Raw genomic sequence first — 27,227 nt, 5'->3', positions numbered from 1 at the left:
TCATAGCACTCGGGTTCACCTGCATTAGTTAGTAACAAGTAATCTAAATATCTCCTATTTGGTATATGCAGTCGGGAAGACCTCCTCAGAGTTAGTGTAGGAGTTCGTGGTGCTTCAGAACACTCCTCTGTGATAGATTCCTCTATATGGGAATTATCAATCATTTGTTGTGCCACGTTGCTGTTAGTGAAATCATCCAACTCTACAATATCAGAACTATATAGTGTAGGATTACTTGATGATGTCGCATCTTTGTACATAACCTTTTCATTGAAAACAACATCTCGACTTCTAATTATTTTCTTGTTTTGATCATCCCAGATGCGGTAACCAAACTCATCTTCACCATATCCAAGAAATGTGCATTTTTGAGATTTTGGATCAAGCTTGCTCCTAGCCTAGTCACTTATATGTACATAAGCAACGCAATCGAAAAATTTTAAATATGAAAGTTTTACCTCCTTTTTGCTCCATACCTCCTTTGGTAACTAGAACTGCAATGGTACTGATGGACAATTGGGCTCGGTCCCCAAACATCGGTGTGCACCAGCTCTAATTTTTCTTTCTTTGGAGTTCTACCGAATATCTGAAAGCTGACTCTTTTCTGTTTGCCAAGGATGTAGCTCTCACATTGGTTAATATTAGCTGACTGGAGATCTAGTATCTTTCCCTTTGAGTTCATGATTTTCAAACCTTTCTCACTCATGTGACCAAGTCTCTAGTGCCATAGGTTTGAATGTTCATTCCTTGCAACAACTGAAATTAACATGCAAGCATCTGTAGTCATATAAAGAGTATCGATTTTCTTATCGTGCAAGCATGTCGTTGCGCCTTTGGAAATTTTCCAACTATCGCCACAAAAGGTTGTAGTATAGCCTTCACTTGCAAGCTGTCTAACAGATATTAAATTTTTCTTGAGATCAGGGATATATCTGACATCAGTCAAACTCTAGGTGGTACCTGTCAAATTTATTTTTGCTTCTCTTTTCCTTGCAATTTCACAAGGTTTGTCATCACCAAGATAAACATTGCCAAGATTACCGGGTATATACTTGTTAAGCATTTCTTTGCTGCCTATTGCATGAAACGAGACTCCAAAGTTTAATACCCAAGACTCTCCATTTCTTTCCAAAGAGCATAATAGTGTATCTCCTGCTCCTGAAGAAGAGGTGACATTTGCTTCGATCTTATTTTCTAGCTCCTTCTTCTAGGATCAACATTGATTTTTGTAGTGGCCAATCTTACCACAATTCCAACACTCGATTTGCTTTTTGTTCTAAGTGTTATTGGAATTTTCTAGAGCTCTTGATTTGGACTGTCTACTTCTTGATCTTCCACGATTTTGATTTCTATTTTGATTTCTGCCCCTGGTCTGTTTCTCACCTTGTGTGACCAAGGCACGCCCTTGGAGGTTCACAGTTGGCTTTCTGAGGGTGTCAGTATCCTGTAGTGAAGCCATCACTTCTTCCAAATTCAAGGTTTCCTTACCAACAAGTAATACTGTGACAAAACTATCATAAAAAGGTGGTAGAGATGCCAGGAGAAGAAGTGCTTTATCTTCTTCTTCAACTTTTACACCAAGACTCATTAGTTGGGTCATAATCTTGTTGTAATCATTTATGCTGTTAATAATATTTACCCCTTCTTCCATTTTTAGCTGATAGAGTTTTTTCTTTAAAAATAGCTTGTTTCTTAGAGATTTTGACATGTATCTCTGTTCTAATTTATTCCATAACTCAATAGGCATCATTCATCTAAAAAAAAATATTTAACTTCATTTGACAAGCATAAACGAATAGTACTAACCGTTTTCATTTCCATCTCTGCCCAATCATCATCATTGATATTTTATGGCCTCTTCCCGATTAGTGGTTTGATCAAGTCACACTGAATCAAGATATCCTTGACTGTACTCTACCATAAACTGAAATTGTTCCAACCATCAAATTTTTTCATGCCGAACTTGAATAAATTGTCATCCATTATAAAACAGCAACTTAGAGGCTGATTTTGGCAAAATTGATTGCACCAGTGCATTTGGAATGGCCAAAATAGTTAGGAATAGGTCTGACCCAATATATGTGGGCCCCACAGATGATGTGGCAGGCAGGCCCCACTAGTGACGTGGCAGGTGGGCCCCTGGTGACGTGGCAAAACTATTGGAATTTTTAATTTCTAGGGCGTGTCAGCAAACACATCTGCACACATTTCTCCAATGCAAAAGAACTCCAAAACAATTATTGTCAAAAAAAAAAAAAGGTAAGAAGTGACCTGTTTTTTTTTTCTTTAAAAAAAAAACCTCCTTTGTTGTTTAATAAAAAAAGCTTCTCCTTGACTTGCTGGGGAAGATAGCAATTGTCTTCTTCCTGCTCCGTCTTTGTATAGAGACACTTTACTCCACCTTATTCATAAAAAAAAAAATTTTGATCTTCACACACTAGACAACCAGATGCTGCAATCACTCGCAGCTGAAAGATCCGACATGATCAACAGCTGCACACGATCTTCGCGAGGAAGCAACTTGAGGAGCTGGTATGGCGGAGCCTCTACAACTGTTGTCCGAGCTTCGTCTTGACGTCGCTGAACCTGAAGGTAAGCTCAGATTTTAAAAAAAAAAATAAAAATGCTCCTTACCCTTTCTAAGCTCTGATACCAATTGTTAGGGGGTAAGAGGATGAATCTAGCAACATAAATGCAAACACACGAAACACACATAACATAAGGAAATTATGTGGTTCGACCAAACTCGGCCTACATCCACGGGAGAGAGGGAATCTCACTATAAGATCAATAAGAGAGATACAAGAAAGGAAGAGTAACACAGCTCAACTCAACTCTCCGAACTAACCTCTCTGCCTCACACACAACTTACTCTTCTTCAGAACTCTGTAAATTATTCACACACTCACAGCTTTACCAAGCAGTGTACAAATATATATATATAAGCAAAATCGACAGCACCAGTGCATTTGGAATGATCAAAATAGTTAGGAATAGGTCCGACTCGATATATATGGGCCCCACAGATGATGTGGCAGGCGGGCCCCACTGGTGACGTGGCAGGTGGGCCTCTGGAAATGTGGCAAAAATATTGGAATTTCTAATTTCTAGGGCGTGTTAGCAAACACATCTGCACACATTTCTCCAATGCAAAAGAACTCCAAAGCAATTATTGTCAAAAAAAAAAAAAGGTAAGAAGTGACCCTTTTTTTTTCCTTTTAAAAAAAAAACTCCTTCGTTGTTTAATAAAAAAAGCTTCTCCTTGACTTACTGGGGAAGATAGCAATTGTCTTCTTCCTGCTCCATCTCTATACAGAGACACTTTACTTTGCCTCCTTCACAAAAAAAAAAAATTTTGATTTCACACACTAGACAACCAGATGTTGCAATCATTCGTAGTTGAAGAGATTTGACACGATCAACAGCTGCACACGATCTTCGCGAGGAAGCAACTTGAGGAGCTAGTATGGCGGAGCCTCTACAACTGTTGTCCGAACTTTGTCTCGATGTCACCGAACCGAAGGTAAGCTTAGATTTAAAAAAAAAAAAAAATGCTCCTTACCCTTTCTAAGCTCTGATACCAATTGTTAGGGGGAAAGGGGATGAATCTAGCAACATAAATGCAAACACACGAAACACACATAACATAAGGAAATTACGTGGTTCGACCAAACTCGACTTATATCCATGAGAGAAAGGGAATCTCACTATAAGATCAATAAGAGAGATACAAAAAAGGAAGAGTAACACAGCTCAACTCAACTCTCCGAACTAACCTCTCTGCCTCACACACAACTTACTCTTCTTCAGAACTCTGTAAATTATTCACACACTCACAGCTTTACCAAGCAGTGTACAAATATATATATAAGCAAAATCGACTGCACCAGTGCATGTGGAATGACCAAAATAGTTAGGAATAGGTCTGACTCGATATATGTGGGGGGGGGGGGCAGATGATGTTGCAGGCGGGCCCCACTGGTGACGTGGTAGGTGGGCCTCTGGTAATGTGGCAAAAATATTGGAATTTCTAATTTCTAGGGCGTGTTAGCAAACACATCTGCACACATTTCTCCAATGCAAAAGAACTCCAAAGCAATTATTGTCAAAAAAAAAAAAGGGTAAGAAGTGACCCTTTTTTTTTTCCTTTTAAAAAAAAAACTCCTTCGTTGTTTAATAAAAAAAGCTTCTCCTTGACTTGCTGGGGAAGATAGCAATTGTCTTCTTCCTGCTCCATCTCTATACAGAGACACTTTACTCCGCCTCCTTCATAAAAAAAAAAAATTTTGATTTCACACACTAGACAACCAAATGTTGCAATCATTCACAGCTGAAGAGATTCGACACAATCAACAGCTGCACATGATCTTCGCGAGGAAGCAACTTGAGGAGCTAGTATGGCGGAGCCTCTACAACTATTGTCTGAGCTTCGTCTCGATGTCGCCGAACCGAAGGTAAGCTTAGATTTAAAAAAAAAAAAAAATGCTCCTTACCCTTTCTAAGCTCTGATACCAATTGTTAGGGGGTAAGGGGATGAATCTAGCAACATAAATGCAAACACACGAAACACACATAACATAAGGAAATTACGTGGTTCGACCAAACTCAGCCTACATCCATGGGAGAGAGAGAATCTCATTATAAGATCAATAAGAGAGATACAAGAAAGGAAGAGTAACACAACCTAACTCAACTCTCCGATCGCCGCCTGCTATTGCTGCTGTCCTCTCTGAAATAGAAACAATGACCCTATACTCTCAACTCTTTGCAATTTTCGCGAGAAATGCAGGAGGAAGAAGACTTAAAACATCCAAGCAAAATAGGTAGGATTGTCCAGTGAGTTTTGCCACGCGTCAAAGGCTACTCCATTTTCAAATCAAATTTTACGGGATGATCCAGCGAAATTTAAACAAAACTTGCAAGACCATGTAGCGAGATTTGTCACGCGTCAGCACCTACTCCTTCCCAAGCAAATCTTGTTGGATGGTTCAGAGAGATTTAAGTGTCACACGTCAGTATACAAACAAATCTAGCTGCACATTAAGTGAGATTTCGTAAGAGGAAAACTTTTTTTCAAACCAAACTGTTATTTAATATTTTATTAAAAATTAAAATCAAAAATGAAAAAAACTCAGATAAACCTGCTTCCAAGACCTCCTCGGCTCATAAATATTTTCTCTTGCGATGGCTTTCGAGTTTAATCTAGGATGGCAGCGAGGGTTTATAGAGCCAGTCTTATCTGATATTAGGTAGTACCTCTCGTAATTTCTCTCTGTTTAATCTAATTTATTTTTCCCCCTCATGCACCAACCCTCATTGTTCTTCAAGCAAAATTTTTTTGGGAATGGCTAATCTTCCCTTCAAAAGTTTGCACTTTCTCATTCAAAAACGTTTTCTGAGCACATCAGAAGCAGTTTTTACCTCTCCATCTCCGCATACATCATCGTTTACAGTTCAATACCTCACGAAGTCATGTGGGCTTCCCCTAGAAACCGCCATCTCGGCCTCCCGAAAGCTCCAAATCGATGAAAAGAGCTCGAAAAAACACGAATCGATAGTCGTCTTTCTGAAATCTCATGGATTCTCCGATACCCAGATCGGGAAACTCATTACAAAGCGACCCAATATCCTCCAGTCTCGATTAGATAAAAACATGAAGCCCAAAATTCAGTATCTCATCAGTAATGGCTTGGTGGGTTCGATTCTCACGGAGATCATTGTATCTAATCCTGTAATTTTGAGGAGAAACTTGATTTCTCATATAAGACCATCATTTGATTTTCTGAAGACGGTTATTGAGAGCGAAGAGAAAGTTGTAGCGGCTGTCAGGCGCTCGTCGTGGCTCCTAACATTCGATCTAAAGACAACAATGCGACCAAATGTTGACTTTTTGATAAGCGAGGGGGTGCCCATGGGTAGAATTTCCAAAATGATTGTGTCACAACCGAGAGTGATATTGCAGAAGGTCGATAAAGTAGCAAGTGCTGTAAAAGCGGTAAAAGAATTGGGTCTGGAACCGACGGCTCCCATGTTTATACATGCTATTCGAGCGATGGTCTCTCTGAGTGATTCGACTTGGAAGAGAAAATTTGAACTGTTTAAGAGCTTGGGGTGGTCTGAAGAAGAAATTATTTCTGCTTTTAAGCGTGCCCCGCTTATTCTGTCTTGTTCAGAGGAGAAAATTAAGAATGCTATGAATTTTTATGTGAACACCATGAAGTTGGAACCAGAGGTTATAATTGCCTACCCTAAGTTTCTGATGTATGCAATTGACAAAAGAATGCGTCCAAGGTATAATCTTTTGAAGTTTTTAGAGGTGAGAGGACTGCTTGAATGGAACAAGAAGTTAGCCTGGGTGCTTTTGCAGCCGGAGAGGCTTTTCCTGGAGAATTATGTGAGTAAACATCTGGATCAAGTTCCAAATATAATGGAGTTATATCGCGGAACCATCACTGATAAACAATATTTTTTTATGAACTTGATGTGAGTTGAATTCTGTGTTATAGAAATTAGCAGCACAACACAGTGTTCTCTTCTAGTTCTAGCATGAGTTAAAACTATCTTTTTGTTTGTAATTGTGCCATTTATTTCTCAATGTGATTAGGCATCATTGTTTTCGATAAGTAATCTTACCCTTTTCCCTTTGTCCAATTCAATTAGTCGTTTTTAATCATATTTTAGTTGATTATTTCATTTGAATATTTGTTTTATGGAATCATCATCTTATGGCAGTGTGAGATCATTCCACTGGTTTCCATGTGGCTGCTTAGTTGGAAGTTTAACTTAATATAATCATATTGGACATGGTAAGTGGAAAAAAAAAATTCTTGGTTGCTTGATGGTCGTAATTAGCTTTCTAGCATAATAGTTTTGAACATTTCTGACAAATTCTTTAACCCATTAATACATTTAAATATGAGTAACATTTTGTTTGATGGATCAGTCATGATTTTCCTTAACTTTCCAAGTGGAAGAGAATATATTCAAGAAAAAAATTCGACTTGGAAGAGGTTTACACAGAAAAAAGGTGAAAACTAGAATTGAAAGTTCAAGTGTAAGATGAGCAACAAAGCAGTCATTTAGTGTTGTATTGATGTATTGTAGGTTCTGAATATCATTATTATTTTTAGGCTACAAATTATTCCAAAAACTTTAGCTGTTAGGAATTGGATCCTAGTCCAAACATGAATATAAAGCTATCCAACATGGCAACATTTCCCCTCACATGGATCCTTCCTGTGGATGGAGAGTGAAGTGCACAAGCACAAATGGAATAAATTGCACTATTACAAAGTAACAAAAACACCAAGCTCCAAAACCATCTTTGACCAATAGTTATCCTAAAGGTTGAAGCTGTTAGAGATTAAACCAACAATATAAGTCACTCTATACAGAAACTTTCGTCGTGGGTGGATGACTAAGTATCAAAATATCATTCCTAATTGTAAAATAATTGAATACATTTTCCAGGTCATTTTAGGAAATTCATTTTGTAGTCCATGTTGTGATGTCGGTAGAAACCCAGCCCAACCAACTAGCCAAGACTCTTACTTCATTTCCATCACTTCTCAAGCCCTTGAATTTTGAAAAATTTATTTGCCTTTTATGATTTCTAAAAAAAAAAACCAGCAGTACAAGCACAAGGGTGTGCATGTGCCTGGGCTATCTTAAGCTATTCTTCTTATTTATGATATTAGTATGCTTTTTGATTATTTGACGAGGGAAGCGAATAGAAAATTGGTTAAAGACGCTACCTTCCCTTGAGGTTTGGTGAAAAGACGCAACTTCCTATAAGGTTTCAAAAATTTGAGTCTTCCACTAAATTTTAGGATATTGACACATCTCTTGAGGTTTCAAAAATTCCATGGACCTTCTTGAGGTTTGCAAGAAAGATATTGATCCTCTTATATTTGGCAAAAGATAAGCTGAAGGAGGAGTATAAGTCCCACAAAAATCAAATGTCAAATGAGGTTTGTGGGATTTTTGGAACTTGAGAGGAGGTCTGTGTCTTTTTATTAAACCTCATAGAGGTCTATGAAAATTTTGAAACCTTAGGGAGATCCGTGTCCTTTCCTCAAATCTTAGGAGAGTTTAGTGTCATTTTCCCTAAATGTGGTTTATAGATCATGGTTCCTAAGAGTTTCAAATACTTTTGGGAACAATTTCTAAGATGGAATGTTGGTAAATTGTTACTAGAAACGAATTGAATGTCAAAATAGGGCTATTTTTTCGCACTTATTTTTCTCGAACTTAAACAACATTTTTTACACTTTACATTTTAAAAAAATTGCACTGAGATTACTTTTGGCATTCTGTTTCCTTTTAATCAAGGAACCACACTCCTAGACAGTACGGAAATTGTCAGAATGGTGGTAGATGCGAATAATTCCTTTCCATTAATTCTCTTTTAAATGCATATTGGAATGTTTAATCTTGGTTCTGGTTCTGTTTGCTCCAATGCCAGCTAGGTTTAGAGGATGGGAAGAGAAAGTCAACTTGGCTGGTCCCCTATTGGGCTTTCTCAGTATCTAGCAGATCTTTTGTTTGAAGATGAAAAGAGACAGAGGCTGTCCTTATTTTGATTTTGGAATAAGGTTCTTATTTGCAAATTGCATCTGTTTATTCTAAATAAATAAAAGGCATGGTTGCATTTGATAAATAGGCAATTCTATCAAAAGGGGCCATCTATATTGACTCTCTTTTTTCCAAGCGCAGCTGCTATGTCATGGCCTTGTGTCACTAGGTATAGCTGTAGTGCCTTGTGTCACGAGCTAAGCTTGTTCAGGGCATTATGCTTGCCTGTGACTGTTTACCTCGTGTGCTTGGAATGAGTTTCCATCACGTAAATACTAGTGTAGGGTTATTTTCTGCAAGTAAAGTTTTTGTATGCCAAATAAGGCAGTATGACTCCTCGGTCACTTTGATGTTTCCTAGTGCCAGGATGATAATTACATAAAAACCTCTTTAGGGGAGGGTGAGTGTTCATTAGTTATTTTAAAACTCACTAGCTATTGTCAACGTGTTTAGCCTACTTGCCTCCCTCGCTAAACACACGATGTCAACGGAGGTGTTGTTAATGAATTACGTTTGCTTCAATGTTTATTGCATGCTTGCCACGGCTTTCATGAATGCTTACTGTTTCCGTTGCCATTTGATTGAATGCTAATGGAAGTGTTTCGTGGATGAATGTTGGGAAACGATAGGTTGGCTAGTTAAACAAGAGTGCTTTAGCTAGTGCCGCACGGCCCTTCACAAGGGTGTGAAAATAGTCGGACCATGACACCTTGGTATGTCTTGGCCGTAAAAACTGTGAATTTTCCTAACTTGATGTCATTTAATTTCCTCACATGTGTGAGACAACTGACTCAATTCTTGTAGGTTTATAACCCTTTGATTTGAGGAACTGGGAAGGTTCCTATGCATTGATCATACCCTCAGCTTACCCAAACGAAGTGTCATCCCTTGTGAATATAGGTGGTTTCTATTGCATCCTTGGTTGAAAGGGATGCTTGGAAAGGTTTCTCTCTCTCAAAATGCTTTTATTGCTTGAAGATGTGTTCTTCGTGCTGCCTTTTGATCATGTTCATTGGGATTTTTCTGATCATGTTTAACTGCATATTTTGCTGCAAGGAAGCACAGCCATTTTTATTTTTGTTTTGGAGGCTTTTAGTAAGATGGTTTGGAAACCTTGCTCTGCTAATGTTTTCGAAAGTTTGTGCATAGTGGGGAGATGTAGACAATGAGTATTTCTCAGCTACTTTACATTGTTTGGGGGAATATATGTGTTGGAGGGTAGGGGTTCATTGAGTTTTAGGTTTGTTCCTCTTTGTATCTAGGCATTATCAAGATTAAAGATAAACTAGAGAAAAAGTGAATTTGTCCCTGTAGCTGGTAGGGAGGGTAGCTAATGTGGAGCTTGTCTAATCTTGGTTGCAAGGTGAGGCATCCTCTTTCCTTTTTATTTGGGTTTGCTCTTGGTAGATGTACAACCAATAATTCTAAGTGGCTGAAATTGGTTGTTTAACATGCTAAGATTTTGGTAGGATGGAAGGGAGTTTATTTGCCTAAAGGTGGAAAACCCACTAATTAAAAGAACATTGGCTAACCTTCCAACTTACTGTATACCGATTTTCAAATGAATGTTGATGGTTAAGAGAACTAAGAAGGTACAAATTCTTGAGGGGGGGAGTTGGGGCTTGAAGTATAACTTGTTTGATTGGAACTCTATTATTTCTCCTATTCCTTGGCATGATTTAATGTGAAACATTTCTACACTATGAATAAAGCATAGCTTGGTAAGTTGTGCGTCAATTGTATTAGGAAGGTAATTGATTGGAGTGGACATGAGGTTCAACTAGAGCAGTTGGCTTTGTAATGAACCTAGACAGAACCATTGGTTGAGTTTGTGGAAAACAATAATGAAAGGATTTAGATTTTGAAGATAGTATTCAGTTTAAGTTCAACTTGGGCTCGACTCAGCTGAAGCTCGTCTCACATTAATAAATGAGTCGGGTTGGAGTATAAATTAACAGTATAGTTTAAATTCAAGTTCGACTTGATTGAGTTCATTTCACATTAATAATTGGTAGAATTTGGATAAAGCTCGAAAGTGCAGTTCAAGCTTGTTTAATAGCGTCCTTTTGACATAAATGCATTTGAGCATGGCTTTTAGGAACACCATTTCATCTAATGTCATAAATCATTTATGTGAATAATCAAACTAGTATAAATAAGAAATCATCAAAAAATTGTAAGAAAAAAAAAAGCATGTTTTAAGTTCCAACTCCATGATTATATGTTCAATATCCATAAAAGAAAATTGAGTTAAACAATAAATATATTAGTGGTGTTCCAACAAACATCATGATTTATATGAAAAAAATAAAAAATAAAGTTCAACATCAAAATATTGTTGAAGTACATGGCTAAACCAACATCAAAATAAAGAAAAATTTAAATTTTATAATTTAAATTTTAAAGCTCAAAATCCGCCCCCACAACCTTTGAGTTTGTGCACAATCACGTGATCCTCATATTTTGTTTCTACCAAATAACAATAATAATGATAATTTATTATATATTAAAACATTAAGACAAATAACATTAAACTATATATGTGAATATAATAAATTGTCCTAATAATATGTGTTGGTGTATTATATATTTGTAGTTAGCAATTGAATTGCAATATAAGGTAAAATAAGATAATTATTAAAGAAAAATGTTCAATTAATAATATGATTGCTGCAAAGAAATTAAATTTTTTTTAAAAAAAGTATCGTTTCTTTTATTAGCATTTAAAAGAGTAACATAAAAAAAACTCACTACATTAGTGTAACATAAAAAATTCATGACAATGTTACATAAAATAAGGATAAGGTTATAGTAAGAAGGAGTATCGGGGGTTAGACTCCTGGTAGATAGACTCATGGAGTTAGTAGTTACTTTGGATGGTAAAAGGGGCCACGTGCCTCAAGAAGCCAGCAGTTATTGTGGATGGTAAGCTGAGATATGCCCCAGATGTAGGGTTGGCCAAACGTCCAACCGGCGAACCGAAACCGTGACCACATTCGGACTTTACATGAGCAGCGGGACCTGAGGGAGGCGAACGTTGCTCCGAGGTTTGGTGCCTCACCAAGGGGCCCAAAGGGCTCGTCGATGGCTAGAGTTCCTCGAATAAAAAAAAAAAAAAAGAAGAAAAAAAAACCGAAGTATTTGTAATTTTATTTCTTAGAGTTACTTGTTCATTGGAATTATTACTAAAATTTCTTTGCTGTGCTGAAATTTCGAATTTTCGAGCTCATTTAACAAAAGATTCAAGCTCGAGCTAACTTGGAATTTTGAGCTCGTAGTCATACCTCCTGTAATTCTCTTCGTCTAATTCTTTTTCTCCTCATACTTGAAACCGGGATTTGTTCTTGAAGCAAACTTTCTACGGAAAATGGCTAATCTTCCATTCAAAAGTTTGCTCTATTTCATGCAAAAGCGTTTTGTAACCACATCAGCAGCAGTTTCTTCCTCTCCATCTCAGTCTATATCAACATTTACAGTTCAATTCCTCACGAAATCATGTGGGCTTCCCTTAGAAACTGCCATCACGGTCACTTGAAAGCTCCAGCTCGACGAAAAGAGCTCAAGAAAACACGAATCGATTGTCGTCTTTTTGAAATCTCATGGATTCTCCGATGCCCAGATCGGCAAGCTCATTACAAAGCGACCCGCGATCCTCCAGTCTCGATTAGATAAAAACCTAAAGCCCAAAATTCAGTATCTCATCAGTAATGGCTTTGTGGGTTCAATTCTCGCGGAGCTCATTGTATCTAATCCATTAATTTTGAAGAGAAGCTTGAGTTCTCGTATAAACCATCATTTGATTTTCTGAAGACTGTTATTGAGAGCGATGAGAAAGTTGTAGCGGCTGTTAAGCGCGAGTCGTGGCTTGTAACATCCGATCGAAAGACGAGAATGCAACGAAATGTCGATTTTTTTATAAGCGAGGGAGTGCCCATGGGGAGTATTTCCAAATTGATCGTGCTTCAACCGAGAGTGATATTGCAGAAGGTCGACAAAGTAGCAAGTGCTGTAAAAGCGGTAAAAGAATTGGGTCTAGAACCGACGACTCCCATGTTTATACATGTTTTTCGAGCGATGGTCTCTTTGAGTGATTCGACTCGGAAGAGAAAAATTGAAGTGTTTAAGAGCTTGGGGTGGTCCGAAGAAGAAATTATGTCTACTTTAAGGTGCTTCCCGCTTTATTTGTGTTGTTCAAAGGAGAAAATTAGGAGTGCTATGACTTTTTATCTGAACATTGTGAAGTTGGAACGGAAGGTTATAGTGGCCTACCTTGTTAGGGTGTGGCTCGTAATGGAGTAGGCAACCGCACCACCCAGCCACAATCGTTGACGTTGGAGACCGGAAGCCACCAACCCTGCCGACCATGCTGAAATTTTAGCCGCCTCTGATTGACTTTTGCCCCCCATTCATGTATATATATATGATATATGTGTTTGTGATCTATGCTATGAGGAGTGTGGCAAGATGTGAGTTGCAGAGGATTGTGTGTGGACAAGAACAGAGTGTACTCTGTTGAGAGAGAGAGAGTGGCGAGGAGCAGAGTGTGTTGTGTGTGAGAAAGAGAGAGAGAGTTGAGGGCAGTAGTCTCCTCCTCCTTGTATTATTCTACTGGTTATAGTGATTTGGTGTGTGCTTTGTGGATGTAGGTCGATTCGGCCGAACCACGTAAATCCAGTGTTTCATTTCTGTTGTTTATTTTTGCTTGTGTGTGATTGTTGCTTCTAGATCCACCCCTATCAATTGGTATTAGATTGAGGTTGGAGCAAAATCGCTAGATTGGAGCAAAATCGCCGGTTCGGAGCTTCTGCCGAGTATCTCAAAACTGCGTTTTGAAGCCACCATTGCGTTCCTCTCGTCGAGACGAAGCCAATAGTGGTAATCGGAGCTTGAACAAAGTTCAGATGAGGCCGCACGCACTCGCACGCGCCACTGACGGCCAGAACAATGTTGCCACACGCCCTCACGGGCCGGCAGGTGATCGGTAGGTGGCCTTACGTGCTGCCACGCGCCGGCAATCGCCCGGCGATTACCCGGCGAGCGTTTGAAGGTTGAAGACGCTGATGTAAGCCCCATCAGCGCCACCTCACCCGCCACGTTAGCGTGTGTTCGCCCAGTCAGCGCGCCACACCAGCAGTAGGCCCACAGGCCACATCAGCGGTGGGCCCCGTAGTGCCATGTTAGCAGGTGGGCCCCACACAACCATGTTAGCAAATAGCGTCTGTTAACGGCGTTACTAACGCTGTCAGGAATATTTCATTGATTAGAGGAATATTTCGTTAAGTTTGACCAGTATTGACTAGTTTGACCAGGAACTTTGACCGGGCTTTTCGGAGCCATTTTAGATCTGTTTTTTGAATGGCTTGAACCATTTCTTAGGTTTTCGGCCATACTGGATCCAACCGTGTTGTCTGTTTTGTGAGATTCGGAGCAAAATGATAGGTGTTGGCATTTCAAAATTTGAGGTGGAGAAGTTTGATGGGCGGAACAACTTCAGCTTGTGGCAGAGCACAGTGAAGGATATTTTGGTTCAACAAGGCTTGATCAAGCCGTTGATCGAGACGAAGCCGGAGAGTATGGCTGTTGATGTTTGGACCGATTTGGAGATGAAGATGGTCAGCACAATCCGATTGTGTCGGACAAATGAAGTCAAATATTCTGTGTTAGACGAAACTTCACCGATGGAGCTTTGGAAGAAATTGGAGCAGAGGTATATGTCAAAGTCCCTTACTAATAAGTTGTTTCTGAAGAAGAAACTTTATCAACTCTGAATGAACGGGGGAAGTAGTCTTTTTGATCACACAAATGATTTCAACAAGATTTTGACCTAGTTATTGAGCCTCAACATGAAAATTGATGAAGAGGATAAGGCGCTTCTACTTTTGTCGTCTCTACTAGTTTTATTTGATGGTCTAGTAACTGCATTGCTCGTGGGGAAGGATACCTTGAAGTTGGATGATGTGATGACATCACTTCAAGATTCTGAGACGCTAAAAAAGTCGGTTGTGACTTCTCTTGAGCAGGCTTTGGTGGCTAATAATGAGAGACAAGGAAGAAGCAAAGATCGAAAGCCTGGAGGTAAACTATGGCGTTCAAAATCAAAAGGACGAGATACGAGCGAGGTTGTATGCTATTGGTGTGATAGAAAAGGCCACTTCAAAAGGGACTGTGAAGATTGAAAATGGTGTGAAGAAGTAAAGAAGACACGGGATGGTGTCAATGTATCGGAGCATGCCACATGGCATGATAATGATGAGGTCCTTGTAACGACAAGCAACTTACATCGACAAATCAATCGAAATAATGTACAGTGTCGATACTGCAAGAAGTACGACCATATGAAGAGGGAGTGCCAAAAATTGATGGGAAAGAACATGAATGCTCGTAGCAGTCCAAACGATGATGGATGAGTTTTGGACTCTGGGAGTTCAGTTCATGTTTGTTTTAAGAAAGATTTTTTTCATTCTTTCACAGAAGTTTGCGGTACGGTATCACTCGGTGATTGGTCTTTGTCAGAGGGATTAGATCTCTGAAGCTGAAGACGCCTGTTGGAGTGGTCCGTATTTTGAATGGCGTAAACTTCATTCCAAAGATGCGAAGAAATTTGATCTCCCTTACTTGGTTGGATTCTAAGGGTTGTCAAATCTCTGTCGCAGGTGGGGCTATTGAGGTGACTCCACGTGACTCAATAGTTTTTAATAGGAAGGAGTCTCGTGGGCTGTATCAGTTGATGGGAACTACAATGATTGGTGGTTTGACCTTAGATGATGATAGCTGCACATCGTCAGGAACAGACATACGAGTTTGGTTTACCGATGAAGAAGGCGGTGCTCTTTGCATGGTTGAGACGTTTGAACCAAGTTATGAAGATTTGCCTCGATCGAGTTCGTATCAAGGTGGAGTTGTGGACTTGGGAGTTGATACTCGCAAAGGTGGAGATTGTTAGGGTGTGGCTCGTAATGGAGTAGGCAGCTACACCACCCAGCCGCAATCGTTGACGTTGGAGACCGGCGGCCACCAACCCTGCCGACCATGCTGAAATTTCAGCCGCCTCTGCTTGACTTTTGCCCCCCATCCATGTATATATATATATATATATATATATATACACATGTGATATATGTGTTTGTGATCTATGCTGTGAGGAGTGTGGCAGGATGTGACTTGCAGAGGATTGTGTGTGGGCAAGAACAGAGTGTACTCTATTGAGAGAGAGAGTGGCGAGGAGCAAAGTGTGTTATGTGTGAGAAAGAGAGAGAGAGTTGGGCAGTAGCCTCCTCCTTCTTGTATTATTCTACCAGTTATAGTGATTTGGTGTGTGCTCCATGGATGTAGGTCGATTCGGCCGAACCACGTAAATCCGGTGTCCCATTTCTGTTGTTTATTTTTGTTCGTGTGTGATTGTTGTTCCTAGATCCACTCCCAACATACCCTAAGTTTCTGATATATGCAATTGACAAAAAAGTTCGTCCGAGGTATAATTTTTTGAAGTTTTTGGAATCCAAGGGGCCGCTTGAATGGGACAAGAAGTTCGCATGGGGGCTTATGCTCCCCGAGAAGCGTTTCCAGAAGAATTATGTAAGTATCTGGACCAAGTTCCAAATTTAATGGAGTTATATCGCGGAATTATTGCTGGTAAACAGTAATTTTGGATGAAACTGATGTGAGTTGAATTTTTTGTTATAGAAATTAGCAGTACAACACAGCATTACCTTCTAGCATTGTTGAGTTCAGAATATCCTTTTGTTTGTGGCAATGCATTATTTATATCTCAATGTGATTAGCTATCATCGGTTTTGATAAGTAACTATACCTTTTTCTGTCTGATCAATTTTATTTAATTGTTAACTTGTTATTAATCATCTTTTGATTCATTTGAAGATTTGTTTTATGAAATCATCACGTGATGGTAGGGTTAGATCATTCCACTGGTTTTCATTCACTGTTTACTTAGCAATTTGACTGCACATAATCATATTTGAATTGGTAAATGAAAAAAAAAATATTTCTTGCTTGTTAGATGGCTGTGATTAGCTCTCTATAATAATTCCATTGAGTATTTGCCTATTAATACAGTTAAAATAGTTTGATGGATCAATTATGATATTCCTTAATTTCTCAAATGGAGGAGAGTGGATTCAAGGAAAAAAAAATTCAATTTGGAAGAGGTTTAAACAAAAAAAGGGAAAATAAAGGAGTTGAAAGTAAGTGTAAGATGAGCAAGAAAGCTGTCATTTAATGCTGCAATGATAGAATGTAGGTTCTCAATTTTATTATTATTTATAGGCCACAAATTGTTCTAAAGACTTGGGATGTTTGGAATTGGGCCCTATTTAAACTATGTATATCAAGCTATCCAACATGGCAACATTCCTTGTTGCATGCATCCTTCTTGTAGATGGAGAGTAAATTGCATTACAGCAAAATAACAAAAAAAGGGGTAACAAAGCCAAGCTCCATGCCATCTTAGGTGTCATAGTCCCACATTGGATGTGTACTATGGAAATCTTGGACTTATAAGATTGGTTTGAGTTTCAGCTATATGAAGGATCTTTTATAGGATAAACATGTGAAGTCAGTGAACTAAAGAGGACAATACCTCACTGGAGTTGGGTTCAGGATCGTTACATTTGGTATTAGAGCCATCGTGGAGGTGTTATCATGTGGATTTTTCTTGGAGGAACTCTGATGGGGGCATCATAAATTAGACAAGGGAGCATGTCACAATTCCACATCAGGTGTGTACTAGAAAAATCTTGGGTTTGTAAGGTTGGTTTGAGCTTTGACTCTATGAGACCTTTTTTATAGGACAAATCTGTGAGGTCAGTGGGCTAAAGCGGACAATACCTCACCAGAGTTGGGCCCAAGACCATTACATTAGGTCAGTAGTTATCCTAAAATCTTAAGCTGTTTGGACTTAATATTTGCTGCTCTATAAAAGAAACTCTCCTTATAGGTGGATGACTAAGAAAAGTACCAAAATATCATTCATAACTGTAAAGAAAATTGAGCACATTTTCCTTACCATTTTAGGAAATTGGATTTGTAGGCCATGTCGGTAGAAACCCAGCCTTAACTAACTTGCCATGACTCTCACTTCATGTCCATTACTTCTGATGGTCCACGTTACTGAATTTTCAAATTTTATTTGGCTTTTATGTTTTCTAAAAAAAAAAACCCATAGAGCACAAAGTGTGCATGCGCCTGGTGCATATATATATTCTTATTATTTATGCTATTATTTATTTATTTATTTTGATTATTTGAGGAGGGCGCAGCAAATAGAAGATATGGTTTATAGATCATTGTCCCTGAGAGTATCAAACACAGTGTGGGCATAAAACTGTGTTGCTTGGTTGGGATCAATTTCAAAGATGGAATTTTGATGAATTGTTGCTGTAAACAAACCAAATATGTCAAACTAGGACTGTTGTTTTGCATTTGTTTCTCTGAACTTAATTTTTTTTGGTTAAAAAAATGGATTAAGATTACTTTTGGCCGTCTGGATTCCTTTTATTGAATTGGAGGATCAAGGAGCCACATCGTCAAATGTTATGTGAGGCGGACCATGTGGTGGTAGATGTGAATAAGGTCTGCTGAAACTGAGCTCTCCTTTTTCCTTTTCTGTTGTAAATGGTATATTGGAATTATTAATCTTGGTTCCATTTGCTCCGATGTCAACTAGGTTTAGAAGGGAAAAGAAGCTCAGCTTGTGCTAGTCCCCTATTGTTTTTACTCAAAATCTAGCAGATCGTTTGTTTGAAGATGAAAAGAGAAGAGGATGTCAATGATTTTGATATTCAAATATGGTTCTTATTTGTATCTGTGTACAACAACAACAACAAAACCAAGCCTTAGTCCCACTAAGTGGGGTTGGCTATATGAATCCTTTTCCGCCAATTTATGCGATTATGGACCATTTCTTTTGATAGATTCAAAGATATTAAATCCTTACTTACTATCTCCTCCCAAGTTATTTTAGGTCTACCCCTACCCCTTCTACTGCCCCCCACAGTAACTAAGTCACTCTTCCTCACAGGTGCACTATAAGGCCTACGTTGCAAGTGTCCATACCATCTGAGTCGTCCCTCCCTTATCTTATCTTCTATAGGAGTTACACCTAACTTACCACGAATATGTTCATTCCTTAATTTATCTTTCAATGTTATACCACTCATCCATCTAAGCATCCTCATCTCGGCAACTTTTACTTTTTGGATATTATGTTTCTTCGTCACCAAACATTCTGATCCATATAGCATAGCTGGTCTTATAGCTGTCCTATAAAACTTCCCTTTCAATTTTAAGGGTATTCTACGATCACATAAAACACTTGAAGAACTTCTCCATTTTACCCAACCTGCTTTAACTCTATGCATTACATCATCTTCAATTTCTCCTTTAGCTTGCATAATAGATCCAAGGTATCGAAATCTACAAGTGCTATTTATTTCTTCATCATCAAGTTTAACTTTGTCTCCAATATTCCTCCTATCATTACTAAAATTACATTTCATATATTCTGTTTTATTTCTACTTATCTTAAAGCCTCCAGATTCCAAAGCTTCTCTCCATAATTCTAACTCAGCCTCTACTCCATCCCTAGTTTCGTCAATTAATACAATATCATCTGCAAACAACATACACCATGGAACCTCCTTTTGAATACTCTTAGTCAATTGGTCCATCACTAAAGCAAAAAGATAAGGACTCAAAGCAGATCCTTGATGTGCACCTATGGTAATTTGGAAATTCTCTAATTTCTCCATCTATAGTCTTTACACTAGTCATTACTCCATCGTACATATCCTTAATGACATCGGTATACACCCTTTTTTTCTAAAACCCACTATAGAACTTCTCTAGGTATCCTATCATATGCTTTCTCAAGGTCAATAAATATCATATGCAAGTCCCTCTTCTTTTTACTAAACTTTTCCATTAATCTTCTTAAAAGATAAATAGCTTCTGTGGTAGATCTCGCAGGTATAAAACCAAATTGATTTTCTGAGATTTTCGTTTCTAACCTTAATCTTTGTTCAACTACCCTTTCCCATAGTTTCATCGTATGACTCATAAGTTTAATTCCACGATAGTTATTACAATTTTGAATATCACCTTTATTTTTGTATATAGGTATTAAAGTGCTTTTCCTCCATTCATCTGGCATTTTCTTAGTTTTTACAATTGTATTAAATAAATTAGTTAACCATATAATTCCGTTTTATCACCCAAACATTTTTGGGATGTTATCTGGTCCCATAGCTTTCCCATTTTTCATCTTTTTTAGTGCAAACTTAACTTCGTTAACTCTAATTTTGCGAATAAATCTTATATTTTTAGTCTTTTCCTCATTTGACAATTCTAAATTTAAGCCTTCTATTTGGTTTTCGTTAAACAACTTACTAAAGTAACTTCGCCATCTTTCTTTAATATCTTCGTCCTTAACCAAGACAATATCATCCTCATACATTTTACATTTCCTAAGTCCTTGTTCTTCCTTTCTCTAGCTTTAGCAAGTTTAAATATATCTCTTTCCCCTTCTTTTGTACCTAATCTATCATACAAACTATTAAATGATCTATATTTAGCTTCACTAACGGCCCTTTTTGCATTTTTTCTTACCTCCTTATATTTTTTAAAGTTATCTCTGTTTCTATATTTTTGCCACGTTTTATACCAAATTCTTTTTGTCTTTATGATTTTTTGTACATCTTTATCCCACCACCAACTTTCTTTGCTATTTGAGAATCTTCCCCTTGATTCGCCTAAAATCTTTTTTGCTATCTTTTTAATAGAGCTAGCTAATCTATTCCAAAGAGTATTTGAATCTATCCCATCCTCTAAGGTCCAATCCCCATCTTTGATCATTTTATCTTTAAATTTTATTATATTAATCCTTTTAGGTTCCACCATCTAATTCTCCTACACTGGTTTATTTTATCCATTTTCTTCCATTTTTTAATGCATATATCTAACACTAAGACTCTATGTTGTGTGGTTAGACTTTCACCTGGAATAACTTTACAATCCTTGCATGATACATGATCTACCCTCCTAGTTAAAAAAAAATCTATTTGACTTCTATTTTGTCCACTTTTAAAGGTTATTAAGTGTTCTTCTCTCTTCTTAAAGCAAGTATTCATTATACTAAAATCATATGACATAGCAAAGTCTAAGATCATCTCCCCAGACTCATTTTTGTCTCTATATCCATATCCTTTATTTATCCTTTCATAATTTTTATTATCTCTTCCAACGTGTCCATTCAGATCTCCTCCTATAAATATTTTCTCAGTCCCTGGTATGCCTAGTATAATACTATCCATATCTTCCCAAAATTGTCTCTTAAGATTTTTTGCTAAGCTAACTTGAGGAGCATAAGCACTAATGATATTTATTATCTCTTGTCCTAATACCATTTTGATTTTTATAATTCTATCCCTTACTCTAGTTACATCCACAACGCTATCTTTTAAGTTTTTGTCTATAATAATGCCTACTCCATTCTTATGTTTTTTTTTTTCCAGTGTACCAAAGTTTAAATCTTGATTTATCGATTTCTCTAGCTTTCTCCCCCACCCACTTAGTTTCTTGAAGGCAAATTATATTAATTCTTCTTCTAATCATTGTATCAACAATTTCCATGCTTTTACCCGTAAGTGTCCCTATATTCCAAGTTGCTAATCTAATCCTAGTTTCCCGAACTAACGTTTTTACCTGCCCATGTCCAGAATGATGCAGGAACCCTCGCATATTTGACACCGCGTCGCTTCGTGGCGACGACTTAGCCCACCTTCGCCCACTTTTTGCTACACCTGGGTGGTTCAAGTGCAACGCGTCGCTCGTAGGGGACGCCCCAGCAAATATTCGGTAAGGATTCATATCATATTGATCTGAAAAATTTTACTGGATTTTGATAAAAAGGCACTTCTATCAAAATGGGCCATCTATCTTCCCTCACTTTTTGCCTGGTGCGGCTGCTACTTCACAGCCTTGTATCGCTAGACAGTGCGATAGTGCCATGGTATGTCTTAGCCATAAAAAAAGTGAATTTTCCTACCTTGATATCATTTAATTTCCTCACTTGTATGAGGCAACTGACTTAACTCTTATAGATTTGAGGAGCTGGGAAGGTTCCTAAGCATTAATCATATGCCTTGCTTATCCAAACAGTGTGTCGCCCCTTCCAAATGTCGGGTGGTTTCCTTTGCATTCTTGTTTGAAAGGGATGCTTTGAAAGGTGATTTCTTTCTCTCAATTTTTTTTTATTGCTGGAAGATTTTATTGTTTAAATAAATGTTGGTTATTGGAAGACATATTCTTCAATTGAGAAGGCTTTTGACCATGATGATTGGGATTTTTCTGATTATGTTCAACTGCATTTTTTCCTATGGTTTATTTTATGGTTCCAAAGGCTTGTGGCAAGGAAGCAAGACTGTTTTTGTTTTTGTTTTGGAAGCTACTAGTAATATGTTGGGGAAACCTTTCTCTACTAATTTTTAGAAGGTTTGCACATAGGGAGAAGAGGTGGTGGACAATGACTACCCACTTGTCTGGGAAACCTTGCTCTGCTAATTTTTAGAAGGTTTGCACATAGGGAGAAGAGGTGGTGGACAATGACTACCCACTTGTCTCACCTTTATGTGGATCACAAGTGGAATATACGTGTTTTGGGGGTGGGGTGGGATGGGGTTAAACATAAATTTGAGAACTGAATTTTTCCTGTAGCTTGTACAGATGTAGCTAGCTAATGTGGAGTTTGCCTAATCCTTGGCTGCAAGGTGAGGCATCTTCTTTCCTTTTTATGTGGGTTTTCTCTTGGTGTGTGTACATCCTATAAATCTAAATTTATTTTGGAACTGGTGTGTAACATGATAAGAATAGGTTGGAAGGATGAAAAGGGATTTAATTGTCTAAATGTGGAAACCTACATTAATTAAGAGTACATTGGCTAACCTTCCATCTTATTATATACCGCTTTTCAAACGCTAATGTCAATGGTTAAGAGAAATGAAAATGTACAAATGAATTCATGGAGGGGTGGATGGGGATTGAAGTATAACTTGTTTGATTGGAACCCTATTGTTTCTCCTATAGCGTGATTTGAGGGTGGATCATTTTTAGACTATGAATAATGCATAGCTCTGTCAGTTGTTGCAGAGATTTTTGGTGGGAAGAAGCATTAGGGAGGAAGGTAATTGATTGGAGTGGATATGGTTTCTTCAAGCGCAGGTGGGTTTCTAATGAATCTAGGGAATTACTGGTTGGGTTTGTGAAAGACAATAATTTTAGAGGACTTAAGATTTTAGGGATAGCATTCATTTTGAGTTTGCCAGCATAGAGAGCCCTCTTTGGCTTTTTGGTTTGCATTGTGTCACGGTCCGACTATTTTCACACCGTTGTGAAGGGTCCGTGCGGCGCTAGCTAAAGCACTCTTGCTTAACTAGCTAGCCTATCGTTTACCAACATTCATCCACAAAGCACTTTCATTAACATTCATTCAGATAGCAGTGGAAATAATAATCAATTCATGAAAGCCGTGGCAACCAAGCAGTAAACATTGAAGCAAACGTAATTCATTAACAAATCCTCCGTTGACATGTTGTACTTAGCGAGGGAGGCAAGTAGACTAAGCACGTTGACAATTGCTAGTGAGTTTTACAATGACTGATGAACACTCACCCTCCCCTAAAGAGGTTTTTATGTAATTATCATCCTGGCACTAGGAAACATCAAAGTGACCGAGGAGTCATACTGCCTTATTTGGCTTACAAAGACTCTACTAGCAGAAATTAACCCTACACTAGTATTTACATGATGGAAACCCATCCTAAGCACACGAGATAAGCGGTCACAGGCAAGCATAATGCCCTGAACAAGCTTAGCTCGTGACACATTGGCACATCCAATTTGATGGCATCATTGTTGAATCTCTACATCTTAGCTAGTAGCAAGGTAGCATCCAGGGATGTATTTTTTCTTGAGTAGTGAGGTTCATTAGAAATTCTTTTGATTGGGAAATGGAGATGGTTCTGCACTTCCCGGGGAAAAGCTTCATTTGGTTATGGGGAAGATGGCATGGGGGACCAGTTGTTCAAGAAGGTCTAACTGGGAGTCAATCATTGAATAAACAGTGTATCTTACGTGTCAGTTTTGGGAGTAACGACCTTCATTTTCCTTTAATGGTGGTATGGAGGTTGTTTGCACCATCAGAAGTTAGTTTTTTGGGCAATCCAATCAATCGGGTTGGTGATGTATTAGCCATCTTTTGGTTTGAAGAGGCGCATCCACTTTGGAAGTCTTTTGGAAGTCTAAATTGAGGTCTAAAGCCACCTTACAGCAAAGAACACCAAAAGTGCCCGTGGTAGTGTTTAGTCTTAATATAGGTTAATTTTCATGTTTTCTTACGTTTTGATGTAGAATCGCATTTAGTGTTTGTACAGTTGCTTTGTAAGTAAAAATTCATTTGATGTAGTGGCAGTTGTTGCCACAGCAAAATACCAACACAACCGCAAATCATAGTAAACCAAGCACTGCCTAGATAGAAACAAGTTGCTTAAATCATGCCTGAGAAGGTCCAAGAGAACATGAGGAAATCCCCCATCTTAGAAGCTTTCGGGTTCTCAACGCCGGTCATATATAGCATCGTATGACTACTGAATATAATTACTTGCTCCCTTCTATGTTCATTTTTTACCACCTTTTCTTCTACTAAGTATTCATTTTTGTACAATGAAGGATGACTGACATTGTACAAATGTTCTAATTGTTTGCTTTTCCAAAGTGAAGTGTAGATGTGGATTACTTCTAAGGAGTTACATTTAAAATATAGAGGCTGCCATTAGCTATTGTTAATATCAAGTACACTGTTTGGCAAGCAGTGGGGGAGGAAAATATTACTATTAACATTTTTTTTTTTTTTAAATCTTCAAGTAGATGAAGAAGCAGCATGGTGAAAAAGTATGGTATATTAATTTGTCTTGTAAATGCTGTGGCAGACTAAAATTGATGGGAAATGAGATTGAATCTTCCTATTGCATCAATGGATCTTACTCACTCTCGTCTGCTTGCTTGTTTGTCTGCCTTTAGAAAATATTAATGGCTACAACAGCGATCTGCTGTGGGAAAAATGGCCCTCTAATTCTTGGATTAGTTGTCAATGCTAGTTTCTGTGAATATTTTGTCTCCTAAATGAAGGTCAGTATGGCTAAGAACCAATGAAAGAGGACAGGATAAAGAGGAAAGACAAAAAACACAGGGAGGTAATCATCAAATGTTCAAATTACTACACATTGGTGTGGATCATTGGCTTCCTATGTTTTTCTCTCTCTATTTTTTTTTTTTTCCAATCAAAACTGAGAAGATAGCTAATGTCAATCAGTCCATCTCAGGGAAACTTGAAACAATATTTTATTTGTGTTTTTTTTTTTTGTACAAAAATTTCTTACTGGTATTCCAATATTAGGAATTTTAATTATGTTAGCAATAAATCATAATTATATGGTTCTTGACCTTGTGAACATAAACATATTCAAAATTGATTTTTGCATTTCTTCCAAAAAATTGTAGAACATGGCACTGGCATTTTAGTAATTAAAGTCAATAAACAAACAGAGATATTTTGAATTTAAATTTATGTGAATTAGAAAAAACTGTAATATAAAATTATATTAAATTTTATTTACATATATTTAAATTAAAATTTAAAATTTAAAATCTACATTTTGAAATTCAGTATAAATGTTCAATCATATTAAAAGAAATGATATTTTCAAATTCCTAAACCCTACTCGCAATTCGCAAACCGTCTTGAAGACAAGACTTGAGAAGTCTTGGACTCGTGGGAAAACCCTTCTCGCGATGGATCCCCCTTTCGTTTTTGTGCGTGCGCGTGTTTAATCAAGTATAGGCGGGGAGAGATTACAGATGCAGCCTAATCTGGAGTCAGGTGATATATCCTGTAACTTCTCCCAGTTTAATTTGCTTCCCTCCTCATACCCAAGCCCTTCATTGTTCTTCGGCCAAAAATTCCTTCGAAAATGGCCAAGATTCCCCTCAAGAGTCTGCTCTGTTTCATGCAAAAACGTTTTCTAACCACATCAGCAGCAGTTTCCACCTCTCCATCTCCGTTTTCATCTTTACAGTTCAATCCCTCATGAAATCATGTGGGTTTCCCCTAAAAACTGCTGTCTCGCCTCCCAGAAGCTCCAGCTCGACAAAAGGAGCTCGAAGAAACACGAATCGGTCGTCGCCTTTCTGATAGCTCATGGATTCTCCGATGCCCAGATTATGATACTCATCACAAAGCAACCTATGATCCTCAAGTCTCGAGTAGATAAAAACCTCCAGCCCAAAATTCAGTATCTCTTCAATAATGGCTTTGCGAGCTCGATTCTCCCGGTGATCGTTATATCTAATCCAGCAATTTTTAGGAGAAGCTTGAGTTCTCTAATAAAACCATCATTTGATTTTCTGAAGACGGTTATTGAGACCAGTGAGAAAGTGGTAGTGGCTGTTAAGTGCTTGCCGTGGCTTCTGACATCTGATCTAAAGGCAAAGATGCAACAAAATGTTTACTTTTTGATAAGCGAGGCAGTGCCCATGGAGAATATCTCCAAACTGATCCTGTTTCAACCAAGAGTGATTTTGCAGAACGTTGATAAAGTAACACGTACTGTAAAGGTAGTAAAAAATTTGGGTCTTGAACCAACGGTTCCCATGTTTGTACATGCTGTTTGAGTGATGGTCTCTATGAATGATTCGACTTGGAAGAGAAAAATTGAAATGTTTAAGAGCTTGGGGTGCTCTGAAGAAGAAATTATGTCTGCCTCTAAGCGTTTCCTGTCTTTTTTGACTTCTTTAGAGGAAAAAATTAAGAGTGCTGTGAATTTTTATGTGAACACTATGAAGTTGGAGCCGTGGGCTATTTTTGCCCTCCCTAAGTTTCTAAATTATGCAATTGACAAAAGAATGCAACCAAGGTATAATCTTATGAAGTTTTTGGAGTCCAAGGGACTGCTTGAATGGAACAAGAAGCTCGTTTGGGAGCTTATGTACCCCGAGTAGCGTCTTTGGAAGAATTATATGTGTAAGCATTTGGACCAACTTCCAAATATAATGGAGCTATATCATGGAATGATTGCTGGTAAAAAGTAATTTTTTTTAAGGTGTGTAAAAAGAAATTTTTGGTGAAATTGATGTGAGTTGAATTCTATGCTATAGAATTTAGAAGTGACAAGAGTGTTCCCTCATTGCATTTTTGAGTTTAAAATATATCTTTGTTTGTGATTATGCATTATTAATTTTTCACAAACTGAGTAGCTATCATTGTTTTTGATAAGTAATTGCTCCATTTTCCTTTAACAAATTTGATTAGTTATTAATCATCTTTTGATTCATTTGAAGATTTTTTTTTATGAAATCATCTCCCAATGGTAGTTTCAATGAGTGCATTTAGGAGATCATTCCACTGGTTTCCATGTGGTTGTTTGGTTGGCATTTCAACTTAATACAATAATTTTGGAACTTCAAAGCCACCAATTGGTAAGTGAAGAGGGAAAAAAAAAAAACATTCCTTGGTTTCTAGATGGTTGTGATTATCTTTCCAGCATATTACCTTTGACTGTTTCCAATAAACTCTTTAGCCTGTCAAT

General features: G+C 37.8%; 2 protein-coding genes across 2 annotated transcripts in view; both read left to right on the top strand.

Moving 5' to 3' along the window:
• The first annotated feature begins 5,173 nt into the window (after window positions 1–5,173).
• Window positions 5,174–27,227, top strand: part of LOC131163630 (transcription termination factor MTERF5, chloroplastic-like) — a 28,404-nt gene continuing 6,350 nt past the window's right edge. The window contains exons 1-3 of the mRNA XM_058120250.1: window positions 5,174–6,394; window positions 21,306–21,444; window positions 21,748–21,814. Of these exons, the coding sequence (XP_057976233.1) occupies window positions 5,345–6,394; window positions 21,306–21,362 (1,107 nt within the window). The 5' untranslated portion in view covers window positions 5,174–5,344 and the 3' untranslated portion in view covers window positions 21,363–21,444; window positions 21,748–21,814. The remainder of the gene's footprint in view (window positions 6,395–21,305; window positions 21,445–21,747; window positions 21,815–27,227) is intronic.
• Window positions 25,738–26,640, top strand: LOC131163563 (transcription termination factor MTERF5, chloroplastic-like). Its single transcript, XM_058120156.1, has 2 exons — window positions 25,738–26,256; window positions 26,347–26,640. The coding sequence occupies exons 1-2, from the start codon at window positions 25,738–25,740 to the stop codon at window positions 26,638–26,640; spliced, it is 813 nt and encodes a 270-aa protein (XP_057976139.1).

Source organism: Malania oleifera, chromosome 9, assembly GCF_029873635.1.
Source record: "Malania oleifera isolate guangnan ecotype guangnan chromosome 9, ASM2987363v1, whole genome shotgun sequence".
NCBI lineage: Eukaryota > Viridiplantae > Streptophyta > Magnoliopsida > Santalales > Ximeniaceae > Malania > Malania oleifera.
Note: the sequence above shows the minus strand (reverse complement) of the source record. Positions and strands in the feature narration are given on the sequence as shown.